This window comes from Ranitomeya imitator, chromosome 1 (genome assembly GCF_032444005.1).
Source record: "Ranitomeya imitator isolate aRanImi1 chromosome 1, aRanImi1.pri, whole genome shotgun sequence".
Classification (NCBI taxonomy): domain Eukaryota; kingdom Metazoa; phylum Chordata; class Amphibia; order Anura; family Dendrobatidae; genus Ranitomeya; species Ranitomeya imitator.
Window position 1 is genome coordinate 936,657,795 of NC_091282.1, and position 17,164 is coordinate 936,674,958.

The 17,164-nt window shown below is 42.9% G+C and overlaps 1 protein-coding gene across 3 annotated transcripts in view; it reads right to left on the reverse strand.

Moving 5' to 3' along the window:
* The window catches only part of STPG2 (sperm tail PG-rich repeat containing 2), a 1,447,347-nt gene that overhangs the window by 1,368,389 nt on the left and 61,794 nt on the right, over positions 1–17,164 (reverse strand). For all 3 annotated transcript variants that reach the window (XM_069743604.1, XM_069743605.1, XM_069743603.1), the window contains exon 4: positions 9,638–9,784. In XM_069743604.1, the coding sequence (XP_069599705.1) occupies positions 9,638–9,784 (147 nt within the window). The remainder of the gene's footprint in view (positions 1–9,637; positions 9,785–17,164) is intronic.

Sequence of the window (17,164 nt, forward strand, 5' to 3'; positions counted from 1 at the left end):
GTCCCAAAGGCTGAAGTCCCCACCCGATTATCACGGGGTGTAGTAAGTCTCTGACTACCCCAACCTCATGGAACTTCGTACAGCGGCTCGTTTTAATCATTCTGGCAACAGGGTAGTTTTGACATTCCAAAACTGGTGGGGGTGCCAGGACCGTGACACGGCCAGCAGATCAGGCCTTTACCAGCAGACTTTAGTAGCCCTTCAGCGGCTCCTTGAGATCTTGGACTCCCCCCCAGTGGTGGCTCTTTTACCTCTCTTTTGGGACTCGGGCTCCCGCTGGGTATCCCAATACGTAGAGGTACCACCCCCTGGATTCCTCAGGGACCTCTCAACCACCTGGAACCTTTCAACGAGGCCCACCAGGTCATCCGCATTCCGGGGGGTCTCCTTGGGCAACCCAGGTCTGCACTGGCCAGGGGAGAGAGTGAATTAATCTGTCCATGATGACCCACTTGACCATTTGGGCTGGAGTGGAGGACTCTGGCTGCAACCACTTCTGGACCAAATGCAATAAGTCAAACATTTGTGAGCAGGGAGGTTTGTCACCACAATATGCCCAGTGCTGAACCCTTTGGGCTCTGACAGACATAGTGACCCCTGAGCATGCCAAGAGCTCCATTTTCAACTTGGCATATTCCCGGGTATCCTGCAAGGCCAAATCAAAATAGGTTTTCTGGGGTTCATCTGTCAGTTAGGTGGCCAGCACCTCTGCCCACTGTTGCGAGGGCAACCTGCAGCTCGTTCAAAAACAGTCAACAGGCCTCTATATCATCCCCTAGGGTCATCTTTTGCATGAGTCGTCTTACTGCTTTCTGGACGCAGGAGTCATCACCTTGATGTGCGGGAGGGGCAGTTTCTCTGCTGCGGATATCTCCTGCCAGGAGTTCCATCTGCCTATGCTGTTGTTGCAGCTGTTGTATTAGGAGTTTATTAGTCTCCGGCTGTACCTGGGGATGTTGCTTCTGGCTCAGGATAAGGTGCTTGAGTAGTTCCTCCATTTTGTCCTACCGCTGTTCCATCTCCGTAGATGGCTTAACCCAGGACATATGATTTGTCCACCACTGCTACTAGTGTAGCGTTTGTCCGCATCCGAAAACACTACTTGTGGAAGGTCAGCTCACTTAGCTGCTCCTCGAGGTAGACACAGGCACATGTGTGCTTTACCTACTCACCTAAAAACTCGCCCATAACATGGCCGCTTAACTCCTTCAGCACATAGCATGCTGAAAAGAAACTTATGGGTTTCTAGGAAAAGCAATCTCCGTGACACATATCTCTCCTCACATACAGTGCCAGGTACCTTGTCACAATATATGCATATACATACACACATACTCAGTTTATACATACAGTTGTGCTCAAATGTTTACATACCCCAGCAGGATTTTTGCTTTCTTGGCCTTTTTTCCAGAGAATATGAATGATAACACCAAAACTTTTTCTCCACTTATGGTTAGTGGTTGGGTGAAGCCATTTATTACACTGGTCAACGCAATTTTTCTGGCAAAAGGTTTTAAAACATATTTTAAGTCAATTTTGGCTGCTGATTACGAATATGAACTCTGTTTTTGGCTATCACATCAGGATTTCGAGATATTTTCAATTCTTGATGAAAATTACTCCTAATGTTTTATGATAAAAACACGATTTTCGGTACTACATTTTGTATATTTTTAATCAAGGAATAACAAAGATTACAAAGTCTATGTACAGCAAATCAAATATACTTACAGAATTAAACTACAAAATATAAAAACACATATATATGGCGCACAGATGAATGACAAATGGCAGTTATTTGAACTTTCTTTTCTTGGCTGATCTGTGATGTACAGCTTCTGGGTTGTCTCTCATCAAGCTCCAGCAATAGTCAGCCATCATATGTGAGTCCCACCGGCCTTGATACCGTTCTTCCATTGTTTTAATGTCCTGATGAAAATGCTCCTCTTGTTCCTCGCTCACATCCCCAAGGTTCTCTGGAAAAAAGTCCAAATGGCTGTGTAAATAGTGAATCTTGATACTCATTCTACATCCAAGATTTCCCAGACTCATTAGTAGCTCTTCCACAATCTCTTCATAGTTGTCTGCTTTCTTATTCCCTAGACAATTCTGCACCACATTACAAAATGCATTCCAAGCTCTTTATTTTGTCTCATTCATTGATGTGATAAAATTTGGGTCTCTCACAAGTGTTCTTATTTGAGGTCCATTAAATATTCCAGCCTTTTTCTTCTCTTCACTAAGACCAGGAAAGGTTGAACATATAGTTAAAGCATTCTCCACTGTGATTGAGAGCTTTGACGAACTGCTTCATCAATCCAAGTTTTATGTGTAAGGGAGGAAAGACCATGTTCTTCCTATCCTCTAGAGGATCATGGATGACATTCTTATTGCCAGAGGCCAAACTCTGTCACTGAGGCCATTCAGTTTTCACCCAATGCTCTGCTGTAGCTCTACTGTCCCAGTAGCACAGAAAACAAGGATGTTATCATAACAAATGGGAATTATGCATGTTCAAAGAAAACAAAGATATTCTCACATTTATTGGGAGACTAAATGAAAACTAAGTTTACCTTAGTGAACCGTATAAACTGGCAATTTTCCTACACTACTTATATTTATCATTGAATTCATGAAAATGGGCTATATACCTATAGCGCAAAAATGTGATGTGATAGAGAAATTATAAGATCAGATTTGAATTCATCACCCTCAAATTAGTCTAAAACTGTTCTTAAAGTCCATGCCAGAAAAATGTTTTATTTTGTAGACCAGTGTTATCAAACTACTGTGTTTTCTCTTTTTAAATCATAATAACAACCCAAAACATCCAAATGACCCTGATCAAAAGTTCTCATACCCTGGTGATTTTGGCCTGATAACATGCACAGAAGTTGACACAAATGTGTTTGAATGGCTACGAAAGGTAACATCCTCACCTGTGACCTGTGTGTAATCAGTGTGTGTGCATAAAGCCGAGTGAGTTTCTGGGATCCAGATAGACTCTTGCATCTTTCACCAAGCCACTGACATTTCTGCATTGTAAGTCATGGGGAAAGCAAAAGAATTATCAATGGATCTATGGGAAAAGGTAGTTGAACTGTATAAAACAGGAAAGGGATACAAAAAGATATCCAAGGAATTGATAATGCCAGTCAGCAGCGTTCAAACTGTTATTAACAAATGGAAAATCAGGGGCTCTGTAAAAACAAAACCACGGTCAGGTTGACCGACAAAAATTTCGTCCACAACTGCCAGGAAAATTGTTCTGCATGCACAGAAAAACCCACAAATGACATCAGCTGAAATACTAGACTCTGAATCACCAGAAGAAAGCTATTACTGTGCAAATGCCACAAAGTATCTCTCCTACAATATGCAAAACACCACAGAGGCATCAGCACCTGGCGCACCCGGGCAAGTGCCGGGGCCCTAGCGAGATGGGGGGCCCATTTTGACAAGTGTGACCAACATTTTAGTATTGATGCTGCCTATGCAGTATCAATAGCAAAAAGATATAATGTTAGAATTAAAAAAATAAAAAATCTCAGTGTTCCCGATCCTCGCGATGCTCCCTGGAGCTCTGATTCCCAGTGATGCCTTGCAAAATGACCCCAGATGACGTAGGATCACGCGAGACCGCTACGTCATCACAGGTCATTGTCTCACAAGGCATTACTGGGAACGGGAGCTGGCAGGAGCATCGCTAAGGCCTGGGTGGATCAGAGGGCTGCCAGAAGGTGAGCATATAACTATTTTTTATTTTAATTCTTTTTTAACAGGGATATGGTGTCCACACTGCTATATACTACGTGGCTTTGTTATATACTATGTGGCTGTGCTATATACTAGGTGGGCTGTGCTATATACTATGTGGCTGTGTTTTATACTACGTGGCTGCTATATACTATGTGGCTGTGTTATATACTACGTGGGCTGTGTTATATGCTATGTGGGCTGTGTTATATGCTATGTGGGCTGTATTATGTGCTACGTGGACTTTCTTATGTTCTACGCGGGCTGTGCTATATACTACGTGGGCTGTGTTATATACTACATGGCTGTGCTATATACTATGTGGCTGTTCTATATACTACGTGGGCTTTGTTATATACTATGTGGGCTGTGTTATGTGCTATGTGGGCTGTGCTATATACTACCTAGGCTGTGTTATATACTACGTTGGCTGTGCTATACTATGTGGGCTGTGTTATATACTATGTGGCTGTGCTATATGCTATGTGGCTGTGCTATATTCTACATGGCTGTGCTATATACTACATTGACTGTGTTATATACTACGTGGCTGTGTTATATGCTACGTGGCTGTGCTATATGCTACGTGAGCTCTGTTATATACTATGTGACTGTGTTATATGCTACGTGGCTGTGCTATATACTACTTGGGTTGTGTTATATACTATGTGGCTGTGTTATATACTACGTGGGCTGTTATATACTACGTGGGCAGTGCTATATACTACATGGGCTGTGTTATATGCTATGTGGGCTGTGTTATATGCTACATGGCTGTGCTATATACTACGTGGGCTGTGTTATGCTATGTGGCTGTGTTATATGCTGCGTTGGCTGTGTTATATACTACGAGGGCTGTGCTATATACTACGTGGGCTGTTTTATATGCTACGAGGCTGTGCTATATGCTACGTGGGCTGTTATATGCTACGTGGGCTGTGCTATATACTATGTGGGCTATGTTATATGCTGCATGGCTGTGCTATATGCTACGTGGGCTGTGTTATATACTATGTGGGCTGTGCTATATACTACATGGGCTGTGTTATATGCTACGTGGCTGTGCTATATGCTACATGGGCTGTGTTATATACTACGTGGGCTGTGCTATATACTACATGGGCTGTGTTATATGCTACATGGCTGTGCTATATGCTACGTGGCTGTGCTATATACTATGTGGCTGTGCTATATGCTACGTGGGCTGTTATATGCTACATGGCTGTGCTATATGCTACATGGGCTGTGTTATATACTATGTGGGCTGTGCTATATACTACGTGGGCTATGTTATATGCTACCTGGGCTGTGCTATATGCTACGTGGCTGTGCTATATACGTGGCTGTGCTATATGCTATGTGGGCTGTGTTATATACTATGTGGGCTGTGTTATATACTACGTGGCTGTGCTACATGTTACATAGGCTATGTTATATATTATGTGGGCTGTGTTATATACTACGTGGCTGTGCTATATACTATGTGGACTGTGTTATATGCTATGTGGCTGTGCTATATACTATGTGGCTGTGCTATATGCTACGTGGCTTTGCTATATACTACGTGGCTGTGCTATATGCTACACATTTTGCACTTTTACAAATGTTCTACGTTAAAACTTTCTAATGTTTACTTTAAAAAGTTTTCCATTAAAAAAATTGTCATATTCAATGTATGCAGTTTTTTCTTTGTAGCAAATTTAGCTAACAATAAAATGCCTACTGGTAACTGAGGAAAAGGGAGTAGATCACACAAATTGGCATATAAGGGGTTGTCTTATATAAAGCCCCTCTGCTGTATGGTATTGTAGAATTTACAATTGCTATCACTCATGTAAGAAGCGAAATCTGGCATTGTACTATACCTATATTTCTCTGCTGTAACTGTGCATCATGAATCGTGGTATGTGTTAAAAGGGGGGACCACTGAGATTCTTTCCCCTGGGGCCCTCAAAAACCTGGAGACAAGCCTCAAAACTTCTGGAACAAGGTAATTTGGAGTGATGAGACCAAAATAAAACTTTTTGGGCACAACCATAAACGTTACACAACACACACACAGCACCACTCACCTCTCCGTATGTTTCCTACAGCAGTAGCATCACCGTCGCCGGCAGTTTTCTCTCTGAGACAGAAGCGTGCTGAAAGCTGATGTCATTCAGCCGCGCTGCGGTGTCAGACAGGAAGCGCGGGCAGGGCGCTGGATGGAGTGGAGCTGCAAGGATCGCTCTCTGCCCACCGCACATGAGAGCAATCTGGCCAGGGGTCCCCCGGAGCCTTGGGGCCGGATAAACAGGCCAGACTGACCAGTGTTAGTGGCCCTGCAGAGGCCCCCCCACCTCCAGGCCCCAGTGCAGCTGGCCCTGGATGGGTGACACTCTGAAATATTTGCATGTAAGAGTTTTTTGCAAGTTTGCTACCACGTTTCAGCAAATGGTTCAGATACTTATCCATCATGTAGTAACATCAGGGAGGCATCTGATTGAGTCCAAATTTATTCTGCAGCAGGAGAACGGCCCAAAATATACAGCCAAGGTAATTAAGAACTATATGTACAGTTCTTTTAAAACCTGTGTGCAAGTGTTTTGAAAGCAAAGGGTGATCACACTAGATATTGTTTTGATTTTGTTTTTTCTTTTGTTCATTCACTTTGTATTTTGTTATTTGCTAAAAAAATAAACTATTAACACTGCTATTTTTGAAAGCATTGTTAATTTTCAGAATTTTTCTACACATGGCTGTAGCTTGTATAATAATAATAATCTTTATTTTTTAGATAGCGCTAACATATTCCGCAGCGTTTTACAGGTTGCACACATTATCATCGCTGTGCCCGTTGGGGCTCACAATCTAAACTCCCTATCAGTATGTCTTTGGAATGTGGGAGGAAACCGGAGTACCCGGAGGAAACCCACGCAAACACAGAGAGAATATACAAACTCTTTGCAGATGTTGTCCTTGGTGGGGTTTGAACCCAGGACTCCAGCGCTGCAAGGCTGCTGTGCCTACCACTGCGCCACCGTGCTGCCCTAAAGTATTAAATATGATATACTAGATGGTGGCCCGATTCTAACGCATCGGGTATTCTAGAATATGCATGTCCACGTAGTATATTGCACAGCCCACGTAGTATATTGCCCAGTCACGTAGTATATTCCCCAGCTACGTAGTATATTGCCCAGCCACGTAGTATATTGCACAGCCCACGTAGTATATTGCACAGCCCACGTAGTATATTGCCCAGGCACGTAATATATTGCCCAGCCACATAGTATATTGCCCAGCCACATAGTATATTGCCCAGCCACGTAGTATATTGCCCAGCTACGTAGTATATTGCCCAGCCACGTAGTATATTGCCCAGTCACGTAGTATATTGCACAGCGACGTAGTATACAGAACAAACACGTAGTATATTGCACAGCCCACGTAGTATATTGCCCAGTCACGTAGATTGGCCAGCGACGTAGTATATTGCACAGCGACATAGTATACAGCACAGAGCCACGTAGTATACAGCACAGACATGTAGTATATTGCCCAGTCACGTAGTATATTGCCCAGTCACGTAGTATATTGCCCAGCTATGTAGTATACAGCACAGAGCCACGTAGTATGCAGCACAGAGCCACGTAGTATATTGCCCAGCCACGTAGTATATAACAGTGGCCACGTAATATATAGCACAGCCCACACAGTATATAGCACAGCCCACGGAGTATATCACACAGCCCACATAGTATATAACACTGCCTATGTAGTATACAGCACAGAGCCACGCGGTATGTAACACAGCCCACGTAGTATACAGCAGTGTGGGCACCATATCCCTGTTAAAAAAATAAATTAAAATAAAAAATAGTTATATACTCGCCCTCCGGCGGGATCCACCGAAGCTCCGGCGATACGCGCACGGCTGCCACCATCTTCCGTTCCCAGGATGCATTGCGAAATTACCCAGATGACTTAGCGGTCTCGCGAGACCGCTAAGTATTCTGGGTAATTTCGCAATGCATCTATGGGAACGGAAGATGGCGGAGGCCGCGCGCGGCTCAGCGGACAACGGAGGGTGAGTATAGCAGGTTTTTGTTTTTTTATTATTTTTAACATGACATTTTTTTACTATTGATGCCGCATAGGCAGCATCAATAGTAAAAGGTTGGGGACACACAGGGTTAATACCGGTGGGAACGGAGTGCGTTACCCGCGGCATAACGCGGTCCGTTACCGCCGGCATTAACCCTGTGTTAGCGGTGACTGGAGGGGAGTACCGGTATGCGGGCGCCGGGCAGTGACTGCGGGGAGTAAGGAGCGGCCATTTTCTTCCGGACTGTGCCCGTCGCCGATTGGTCGTGGCTGTTTTGCCGTGACCAATCAGCGACTTGGATTTCCTTGACAGACAGAGGCCGTGACCAATGAATATCCGTGACAGACAGAAGGAAAGAAAGAAAGACAGAAAGACGGAAGTGACCCTTAGTCAATTATATAGTAGATTATATTTATTAGGAAGGGAGGGTGCAATTTTCCATTCAGGCAACAGAATCGGCCATGCCTATATAGCGTTATATGTTGCAGCCTTAATCAAAGGTATACTTCAGTTGCTTTTAGCGGGATATTAACAAGGCCTAATGTGTTAACTTTGTTCAGTTCTGTTTGCCGTAGTAGTTTACCAGAGTATTGTTTATTCTGGACAGGTTTCTAGTCCATTGCAGAGGTCTGGTTGTGTTGTTTAGACCACCCTAGACTGCTGCACAATAACCAAATGATTTTTTAAAATTATTTTATTTCACTCCTGAACTAACAATATCCAAAAGCTAAATAAAGCATAAATAAAGCATAATGAAATTGGTTTAGTTTATGACTGAATAGTTACGGTATTTGGAAAAAAGTCACTTTTAAAGTCAACCTCTAATTGAAGGAGAACGTGAAGAATAAATGGTCTTCATTTGTTGTTTGAATTCATTTTTTAAATCATATTTAGCTGTCAGGAAATTTATGAATCTACTGCCTCAGCAAATACTAGTGTTCATCATATGAATATTGCTTACTGCAAATCTTCCAAGGAGAGCTGCTGTTGATTTTAAGGGTCCATAACTCTCTCATTTTTTTTTCTTCCTAGAAAACTTAACTTCTTTTGACAGATGCTCAGCCTTGAAATGTAATTCCATCTACATAATGATACATTATTTAGGCTGTGTTCACATGTCCATCATTGGTACTGGAAATAATAGAACCATGAGAGCTTTGATAAATCTGGATTCAAATAGGATCCATAAGGATTTGTTGGGATCTAATGCATTATGATGCCCATTGAGGTTCTCGAATTTTTGATGGTTCCTCTTTTTTGCCATAAAAAATACCAGAATGTAAAAGTACCAGAAGACCTGACATCAGCAGACGAAAACGATATCACATTGAACGGGCTGCTCTGCGAGAAATGAGAAGACTTATGTGTCCCAAAAATGGTTCTTTATTATTCCAACGCATTTTGGAGCCAGACTGGTGCCTTTCTCAAGAATAAAATAAATATTTTTTGCCTAGAGAAAGATGCCGAAATGCGTCAGCACAATAAAAAATCTTTTTGAAACAATAAAGGCTTCTCCTTTACCTTAGCACAGCTTGTCCAATGTGATATTGTCCTATTCTACTTATTCATCTGGAAGAAGTTTTTCTCTTCCAGCCATGGGGCCGCAGCAGCAGTTGCATGCATCTACAGGTGTTTTGCCTTCACACGATACCAAAAGGTGAGCGTACACTCCCATCTTTCACAATCTTTACCAGGTGATACTGCTCTGTGTGTCCTCTGTTCGTAAACATGCAACATTATCAATTCATAATTAGTCCCTCAGATGACCCAATAGCAATAAAAATAACTATGTACTTTTTGAGGTTTTGGAGAGATCCTCGTGGTCCCGTCTATATACTTCCCAAGCTGCAAGTCATATGTTCCAGGTCCAGGCACAGAGGAGACAGGCTCTTGAAAACGTTTTTCTTTGTTCTGGATAGTTTGTCCTCCTTTCACCTTTTCCTAAAAAATAATACCCATGATTGTTGTAGCGTAACACAGGGATAACAAAACACCAGACGCCAGCTGAAACAGCTGCACCGAGGCATCCAAATGAAACAAGATAGTTAATAGCTAGCTGCAACCAAGCTTGTAATTGTTAAAATAAATATGCTACTTGGAATAATATATTCAGTATAACGCCACCGAGCACTTTTAAAGAACTTGCTAGCAGCCTAATTGTCTCATTTGTAAATGTGACGAGGTTGCACAACACTATAAATGTAAATATTTTTCCTTCTTAAAAAGTGGATGTAATAAAATAATATAATTGGGCGATATATACTTGAGCGGAAAAGTGAAATGTTGTATTAGCCTAGAGAAAATGCTCACATTTCTACCAGCAAGCGATAAAAAATACAAGCTGCAATTCTACTCCTGCAATCTCAACAAACGGTAAATTATTTCATATTATCAGCGACTTACCTACACACAGTACATTACATAGCCAGCATATTGTAACATTGGGTCACACCCTGAACTGGCAAACATAACCTTTAAATATAACCCTGAACCCAAAATCCTGCATAATGATGTTAGCTATATACGATATCAGCCATAAATGTCCAATAGGTAGGTTTCCAAAAAACAGAGTTTCTAAGTGTCCCTATTGCCTCTTGTGAGATATGGAAAAATTATATGTAATTGTTATCATTTTGATATCTGATGGAATGCCCTGTCAGATGCAGTGGCACAAAGATACTCACTCCAAACTCAGCCCCCACCTTTTGCGTTCACTCAGGCCAAAAGGCAAGTCAAATACACCTTATACAATGGGAATTCATTATCCAGCAAAGACACTTGGGCAGAGAAGACCAATGTTTTTCTTTAATTAACCCAAGCAAATAGGCCTTTGAAGCTCTCTCCAGGGGGAATCGAAAGACCACACAGGGGTGCAAATTCTTGTGCAGGACCAGCCAAAAGGAGTCCTTTGTTTGACTCAAGCAGACATCGTGGCACCAAAGATCCCAGACCAGCACAGGGCTCTGAGATGTTGAATATGGAAAATGACTGATAACAACAGAATGCAATATCTCTGAGCCTAGCAGAGCACATAATCTGAATCGGTATTCTGTCCCCCACATGCCCGTACCCTGCAGCCACCTGTAGAACTCTGTGTTATTGGGTTATAAAGCATAGCTACCAGGAATTACATACGGTAGGCTTATTTGGTCTCCCTGCACAGATAAAATCCAACAGAACCCTGTGGCGCCACCGCTGTCTTAGGTAGACCCTCGGGCAGAAAGTTATGAGCATCCATGGTTCTGGACAGAAAACCATGCTCTCAGATATGGGAAGAGAGAGGCTGCACAAGCCCAGGGGTGGGTGCAGCGTGTGGGAAGGGGCAGCCTAGGGGACAATAGGCAGTTCCTCATTTTGGACTCAGTCTTTCTACTGGCAGGAGGCCTGTTAACTGGCCAGAGAATCATGTAACAAAGGTTTGGACCTGTGATCCATCAGCACCCTCCTGTGGTCACATGCTACATAACACGGTAATTGCAATCTATCTGTACCCTACTCTTGTACTATACTCCTGACTGTATACCTGTATATCTGCTTTTGTATATGTATACCTGTATCTGTCTAGTGCGCCTTTCGGCGATTAAATATAAAATTAATCTTGGGCGGTTCTTTTATCTCGATTCACAAATCCCAAGGTCTGCACGCTCAGTTGGCTATTATATGCTACCTGGGTTGGTATCTAGCCTGCTGTTAGACAAAACTTACATCGAACGACCAACTGGTGGCAACATACCATACTGTGTTAGTGAGGAGCCCTGATAGTGACGGCCGGGAGGTTTATATATATCCCGAGCCTGGAATGGTGATGTATATCCCTCCTCACTGGGAGTGCCACAATAACTCATACTTATAAAGGAAGCCTTTCTGGCGACTATTTGCCCTTGGTGCAATTCCCTGACTGACCTGGGGCAAGTGATGGTACCATAGAGTCGATCATTGATTGGTCCTTTTCTCCCCTCCCCAGATGTGGGTGAAGTCGACACACCCTTTCCCCTGTGCTATCTGTCACACCTCCTTATTGGACCCGTTGTTCTGGCAACTTGTGTGTATTGGGATCCAGGCATACATAGAGGGAAGTTCAGAGCTGACTTTTGCTAGAATGTTGGATTCTTTAGGAGGCTATTAGGAACACTTGGGAACTCTTTTGTTAATGCGGGTTATTAATAAAATGTACCATTCTGATGTTGCCCACTTTTTTAATAAATAAAGACGGAAAGCCCAAAATTGGTGATAGGTACTCTTCTATAAACAGCTCGTTTACTATAATTAAAAACGTTATTCGGCCACGGACAATGATTTTGCTGCTTCATTTGACCTCACGTCAGCAGAGCAGCTCTTCTTCTTTCGGTCTGCTCTGCCGATGGGGCATCACTGCTGACGTCATGCTGATTGACAGGCGACTTCCTGCAGTTAGGCAGCGGGGAGCCGGTTTTTAATCAGGATGACATTGACAAAACAGAGCAGAAGAGAAGAAATTGCTCTGTCTAGGTTACATCAATGGAAGACATAGAATTGCCTGCAGAAGCGGTCTGTGTCCACTTTGAGTTGGCAGAGATTGGCAACGGGCAGAACAGGCACGTAGTTAGCGCCTACCTGCCTCTAAATTCCTAGCCTCATAAGAAAAAAATACAAAAGTCCCAGATAATAACCTCTTTTAGAAAACCAAGAAAAAGTCAACTTAACTCTGCTACCACACTTCTGGTTGCAACAATGGTGCAACATGCTGAGACCAGAAAAACTGCATCCATGCTAACCCTTACACATATGTTCTCATACACGTTAAATGAATGTCAGCTACACCTATGATTCTAATGACCATGTAATGAGTATGGGAGCCACCGGGCTCTTTCTAATGGCAAATGTTAAAGGAAAGACAGGTCAGGCATGTTTTATTTTAACATGTAAAATTCTCTCATTAAAGATGATCTGCTGCCAGAGTTGTCTAAATCTGGCCATACACATGAGAAAGTTTTCAGCCAAAAGCTAAAAGTTCCCTCAGAAATCAGCTATTTGTTAAAATCTCCTCATTCACTTGAGCACTTGGCTCGACCGAGAGTTCATGTGTTCTACACAAGGAGGGGAGAAGAAATCCACTGTCATACACCTCTTGCAGTGGTGTATTTTCACTGAAAGCAAAAAGCACCAACCATTGAAATCCAACAAATCGAGTTTGAAATGAGTAGGTTTTGATTACTTTCATCTAATTAATTAAAGAGCCTTAAGAACAGTGAGCTGAGAATGTATGTGTACAGGTGGGCAGTGAAGGGAGAAATAGCTGATGGCTGACATCTGATTTGCAAAGTAACTACGCATAGGGTAAGACAGCTGCAATGATTTATGATATTAGATCTATATTGAGAACATCGCATAATAATTGCCATCATTTCCTATTTCCTGTGAAAATGTGTTCGTCTTAGTTAAAAACGCACAGAATAATGACAAAGTTTTCTCTGTATCAACATATTTTGCTATAAGTTCAACTCGTTGGACTTCAGTATGCCATCAACCTATGAGGGAACGTTTTGGAAAAATTGCTATTAATCTGCAGATATGGCGTTAATCTGCAGGTTAATGGCATTCTGAAGCAGCCCGGCACCCGCATTGACAGCACATTTGCTGGCAGGAAATTACTTTCTACAGCAGTCTTCCTCAGGAGTCTCTGGCTTTCAGTCACAGAGGCACAGTTTCAGTCACCACTCAGTATAAAGTGAGCAGTGGCTGTTTCCTCATCCCCAGGACTCACTGACAGCTGACTCTGTACTGACGCATTGTAAAGCTGGCTCTTGGTCAGTGACGGGGACATGGTTACAATCGTCGCTCACTATGCACTGAGCAGCGAACATAACTGCACTGCGCCGTGCCTCTATGAACGAAGGCTAGAGGCTGCCGGGAAGAATAAAGTTGATTTCCTCCCAGCAGCAGGCTCTCAGTGTGGCGGCTGCAGATTAATAGCATTTTTGACAGGTTCCCTTTAAAGACTATAAACCATGTGTTAAGAATGACACCAGAGAGATCACACAGAATCCCACCACTGCCACAACATGTAATGGACCCACTCCTCGCCACTCACCTGACGGCACTATTTAGTCAGACAGATCACGTAATGCTGTCTCCCTACTATCACCAACATTACATTCCGCACCCCTGTGGACACGTAAGGTCAACTTGGTACAGTTTTACACAGTCACTAGGGAGACACGGGGATTGAGAGGATGTAGCCCATGCAGTCACTGACGTGGCACCACACTCGCTCACAATCCTGACAGGCTGTGAGGCCCCTTTCACTATTAGTGAAACAGAGCGCTGCCAGCCTGGAAGGACTGCCACCAGTTCCTCATTAGATATAAGCCCACTCTGTTAACGGGATTATATCGGGCCAGAAACCAGACCCAGTAGCATGCAAACTTAAACCGAGGAACGGACATGTGGATTCGTGGATCGAGATAAGAGTAGCCCAAGGTTAAACTATATATTTAATCACCTTTAGGGCACATTAGACAATACACTATATGGATGCTGGCTATACATATATAATGGTCAGATATGCAAATACAATAAATAATGGTAGGACAAAAGATATAAGCAGAATATATGGGATAGTTGCCATTAGATGAAAGGCTTGGTTTTTGGGAGAGGGGCTGCCATATGGGAGGCTTGTGGTCCCCTCTGTTCCTTGACTTCTCACCACGCAATATGTCATTGTGACCTCCCCAGATAAAGAGCAATGGGCCATGCTATTATCGAGCATTCAGTCCCTTTTGGTCACTCCCCACTTGCCCTCTGAGCTGAACCTAAATCCTCTCCCTCTAAGATGAGTCATAACTCTTTAATGGACAATCCTCGAGAGGCGGTTTTGGCACCATCAGATCTGGCCAAGCCCTTGCTACATGTTAAGACCAAACACAGCTTTGCTATCTGGTTTCTATTGGCAGTTTTATGTATCGCCATACCTCTGGGTGCTAGAACGGGTTGAGACCCAGGCAAGTGTTTGCCATGGTCTTGGGATGTCGGAAAAGTACACAATGTATGGCCAGGACTTATAGTATCTCCATAACTCCTTATGGAATCATAGCTGATTCAACAAAGCAGTTTAGACCACATGTCATCCACATGGCAAGCAAGCCTTTTGATCTGAGATTAGCTGGCTCAAGGTGTGAGATCTGTCACTCACAGCCTTTTGATGCTTGCTGCACCCTCAATGGGGTCTAGGTGTTCTGTTACAGCTGCACATTTTCAGGAGGATTGTAAGCTGTCAATAAATATCCCCATCCATCACACCATGTCATATGCAATTACCTAACATTGAAAATTCAAAGCATTTACAAAAACGCTGAACATTCATAGGAAGCCAAATAACCTCTTAGTATATTTTGGAACGTGGGAGAAAAAACATACGAACTCCATACAGGCCATGAAAACAGTGCTATTAGGGATGAGCGGACCCATGGAAGTTCGGTTTTGGTGGGTCTGTCTGAACTTGCGCCCAAAATTTGGTTTGGGTGCCTGAACTTGACCGCGGACCAGAACCACATGTAAGTCAATGGGGACCCAAACTCTGGTGCTGTAAAATGGCTGTAAAATGGTTGTAGTAAGGGCTAAGGGCCTGTAAAAGGAAGCAAATTGGGGGTACGAAAAGTACAATTGCCCTGCAATCAAATGTGGATAAGAAAGTTACTTAAAATAACATAGAATAATAAAAAATAATCTTGAACCAGGAGGTGGTGGTCCAAGTGGAGGAGTTGAACAGTGCCTTGCATGTGTATTTTATTGTACTTGTTAATAAATGAGAAGGAAAGGAGGAGAACCAGGAGCATATAGTAAAGATATAAATAAGACAATCTTTATTAGTACAAAAAAGTAAAAAAAATTTTTGGACATCAGTAATAATCACATTGTATACCACGACATAGCATAGAGAGGGGAGAAAGACCAATAAACACCCTACATCTCACCTCCCCGGCATAATATAAAAGATGGTCATAATGGTCATAATACGGCTGTAAGCGGTAAGCACCATATGGTAAAGGATAGGTACATGGGGAAAAGAGGTCACAACTGTGACAGGACCTAGCAGAAGGTAAGAAGCAAGTGCACACTAATGGCTAGGGTAGCCCCTGTGACAGCGGAGACACCTAACCTGTGTACGACAAACCGTACACGGGACCTAGCAAAAGGTATGGAGCAAGTGCACACTGACAGCTAGGATAGCCCCTGTGACAACGGTGAAACCTGAGCTATACAGTTAAGTCCATATATATTTGGACAGAGACAACATTTTTCTAATTTTGGTTATAGACATTACCACAATGAATTTTAAACAAAACAATTCAGATGCAGTTGAAGTTCAGACTTTCAGCTTTCATTTGAGGGTATCCACATTAAAATTGGATGAAGGGTTTAGGAGTTTCAGCTCCTTAACATGTGCCACCCTGTTTTAAAGGGACCAAAAGTAATTGGACAGATTAAATAATTTTAAATAAAATGTTCATTTCTGGTACTTGGTTGAAAACCCTTTGTTGGCAATGACTGCCTGAAGTCTTGAACTCATGGGCATCATCAGACGCTGTGTTTCCTCCTTTTTGATGCTCTGCCAGGCCTTCACTGCGGTGGTTTTCAGGTGCTGTTTGTTTGTGGGCCTTTCTGTCTGAAGTTTAGTCTTTAACAAGTGAAATGCTGCTCAATTTGGTTGAAATCAGGTGACTGACTTGGCCATTCAAGAATATTCCACTTCTTTGCTTTAATAAACTCCTGGGTTGCTTTGGCTTTATGTTTTGGGTCATTGTCCATCTGTAGTATGAAACGACAACCAATCAGTTTGGCTGCATTTGGCTGGATCTGAGCACACAGTATGGCGGCTCTGAAGACCTCAGAATTCATTCGGCTGCTTCTGTCCTGTGTCACATCATCAATAAACACTAGTGACCCAGTGCCACTGGCCGCCATGCATGCCCAAGCCATCACACTGCCTCCGCCGTGTTTTACAGATGATGTGGTATGCTTTGGATCATGAGCTGTACCACGCCTTCGCCATACTTTTCTCTGTCCATTATTCTGGTAGAGGTTGATCTTGGTTTCATCTGTCCAAAGGATGTTCTTCCAGAACTGTGCTGGCTTTTTTAGATTTTTTTTAGCAAAGTCCAGTCTAGCCTTTTTCTTCTTGATGCTTATGAGTGGCTTGCACTGTGCAGTGAACCCTCTGTATTTACTTTCATGCAGTCTTCTCTTTATGGTAGATTTGCATATTGATACGCCGACCTCCTGGAGAGTGTTGGTCACTTGGTTGGCTGTTGTGAAGGGGTTTCTCTTCACCATGGAGATTAT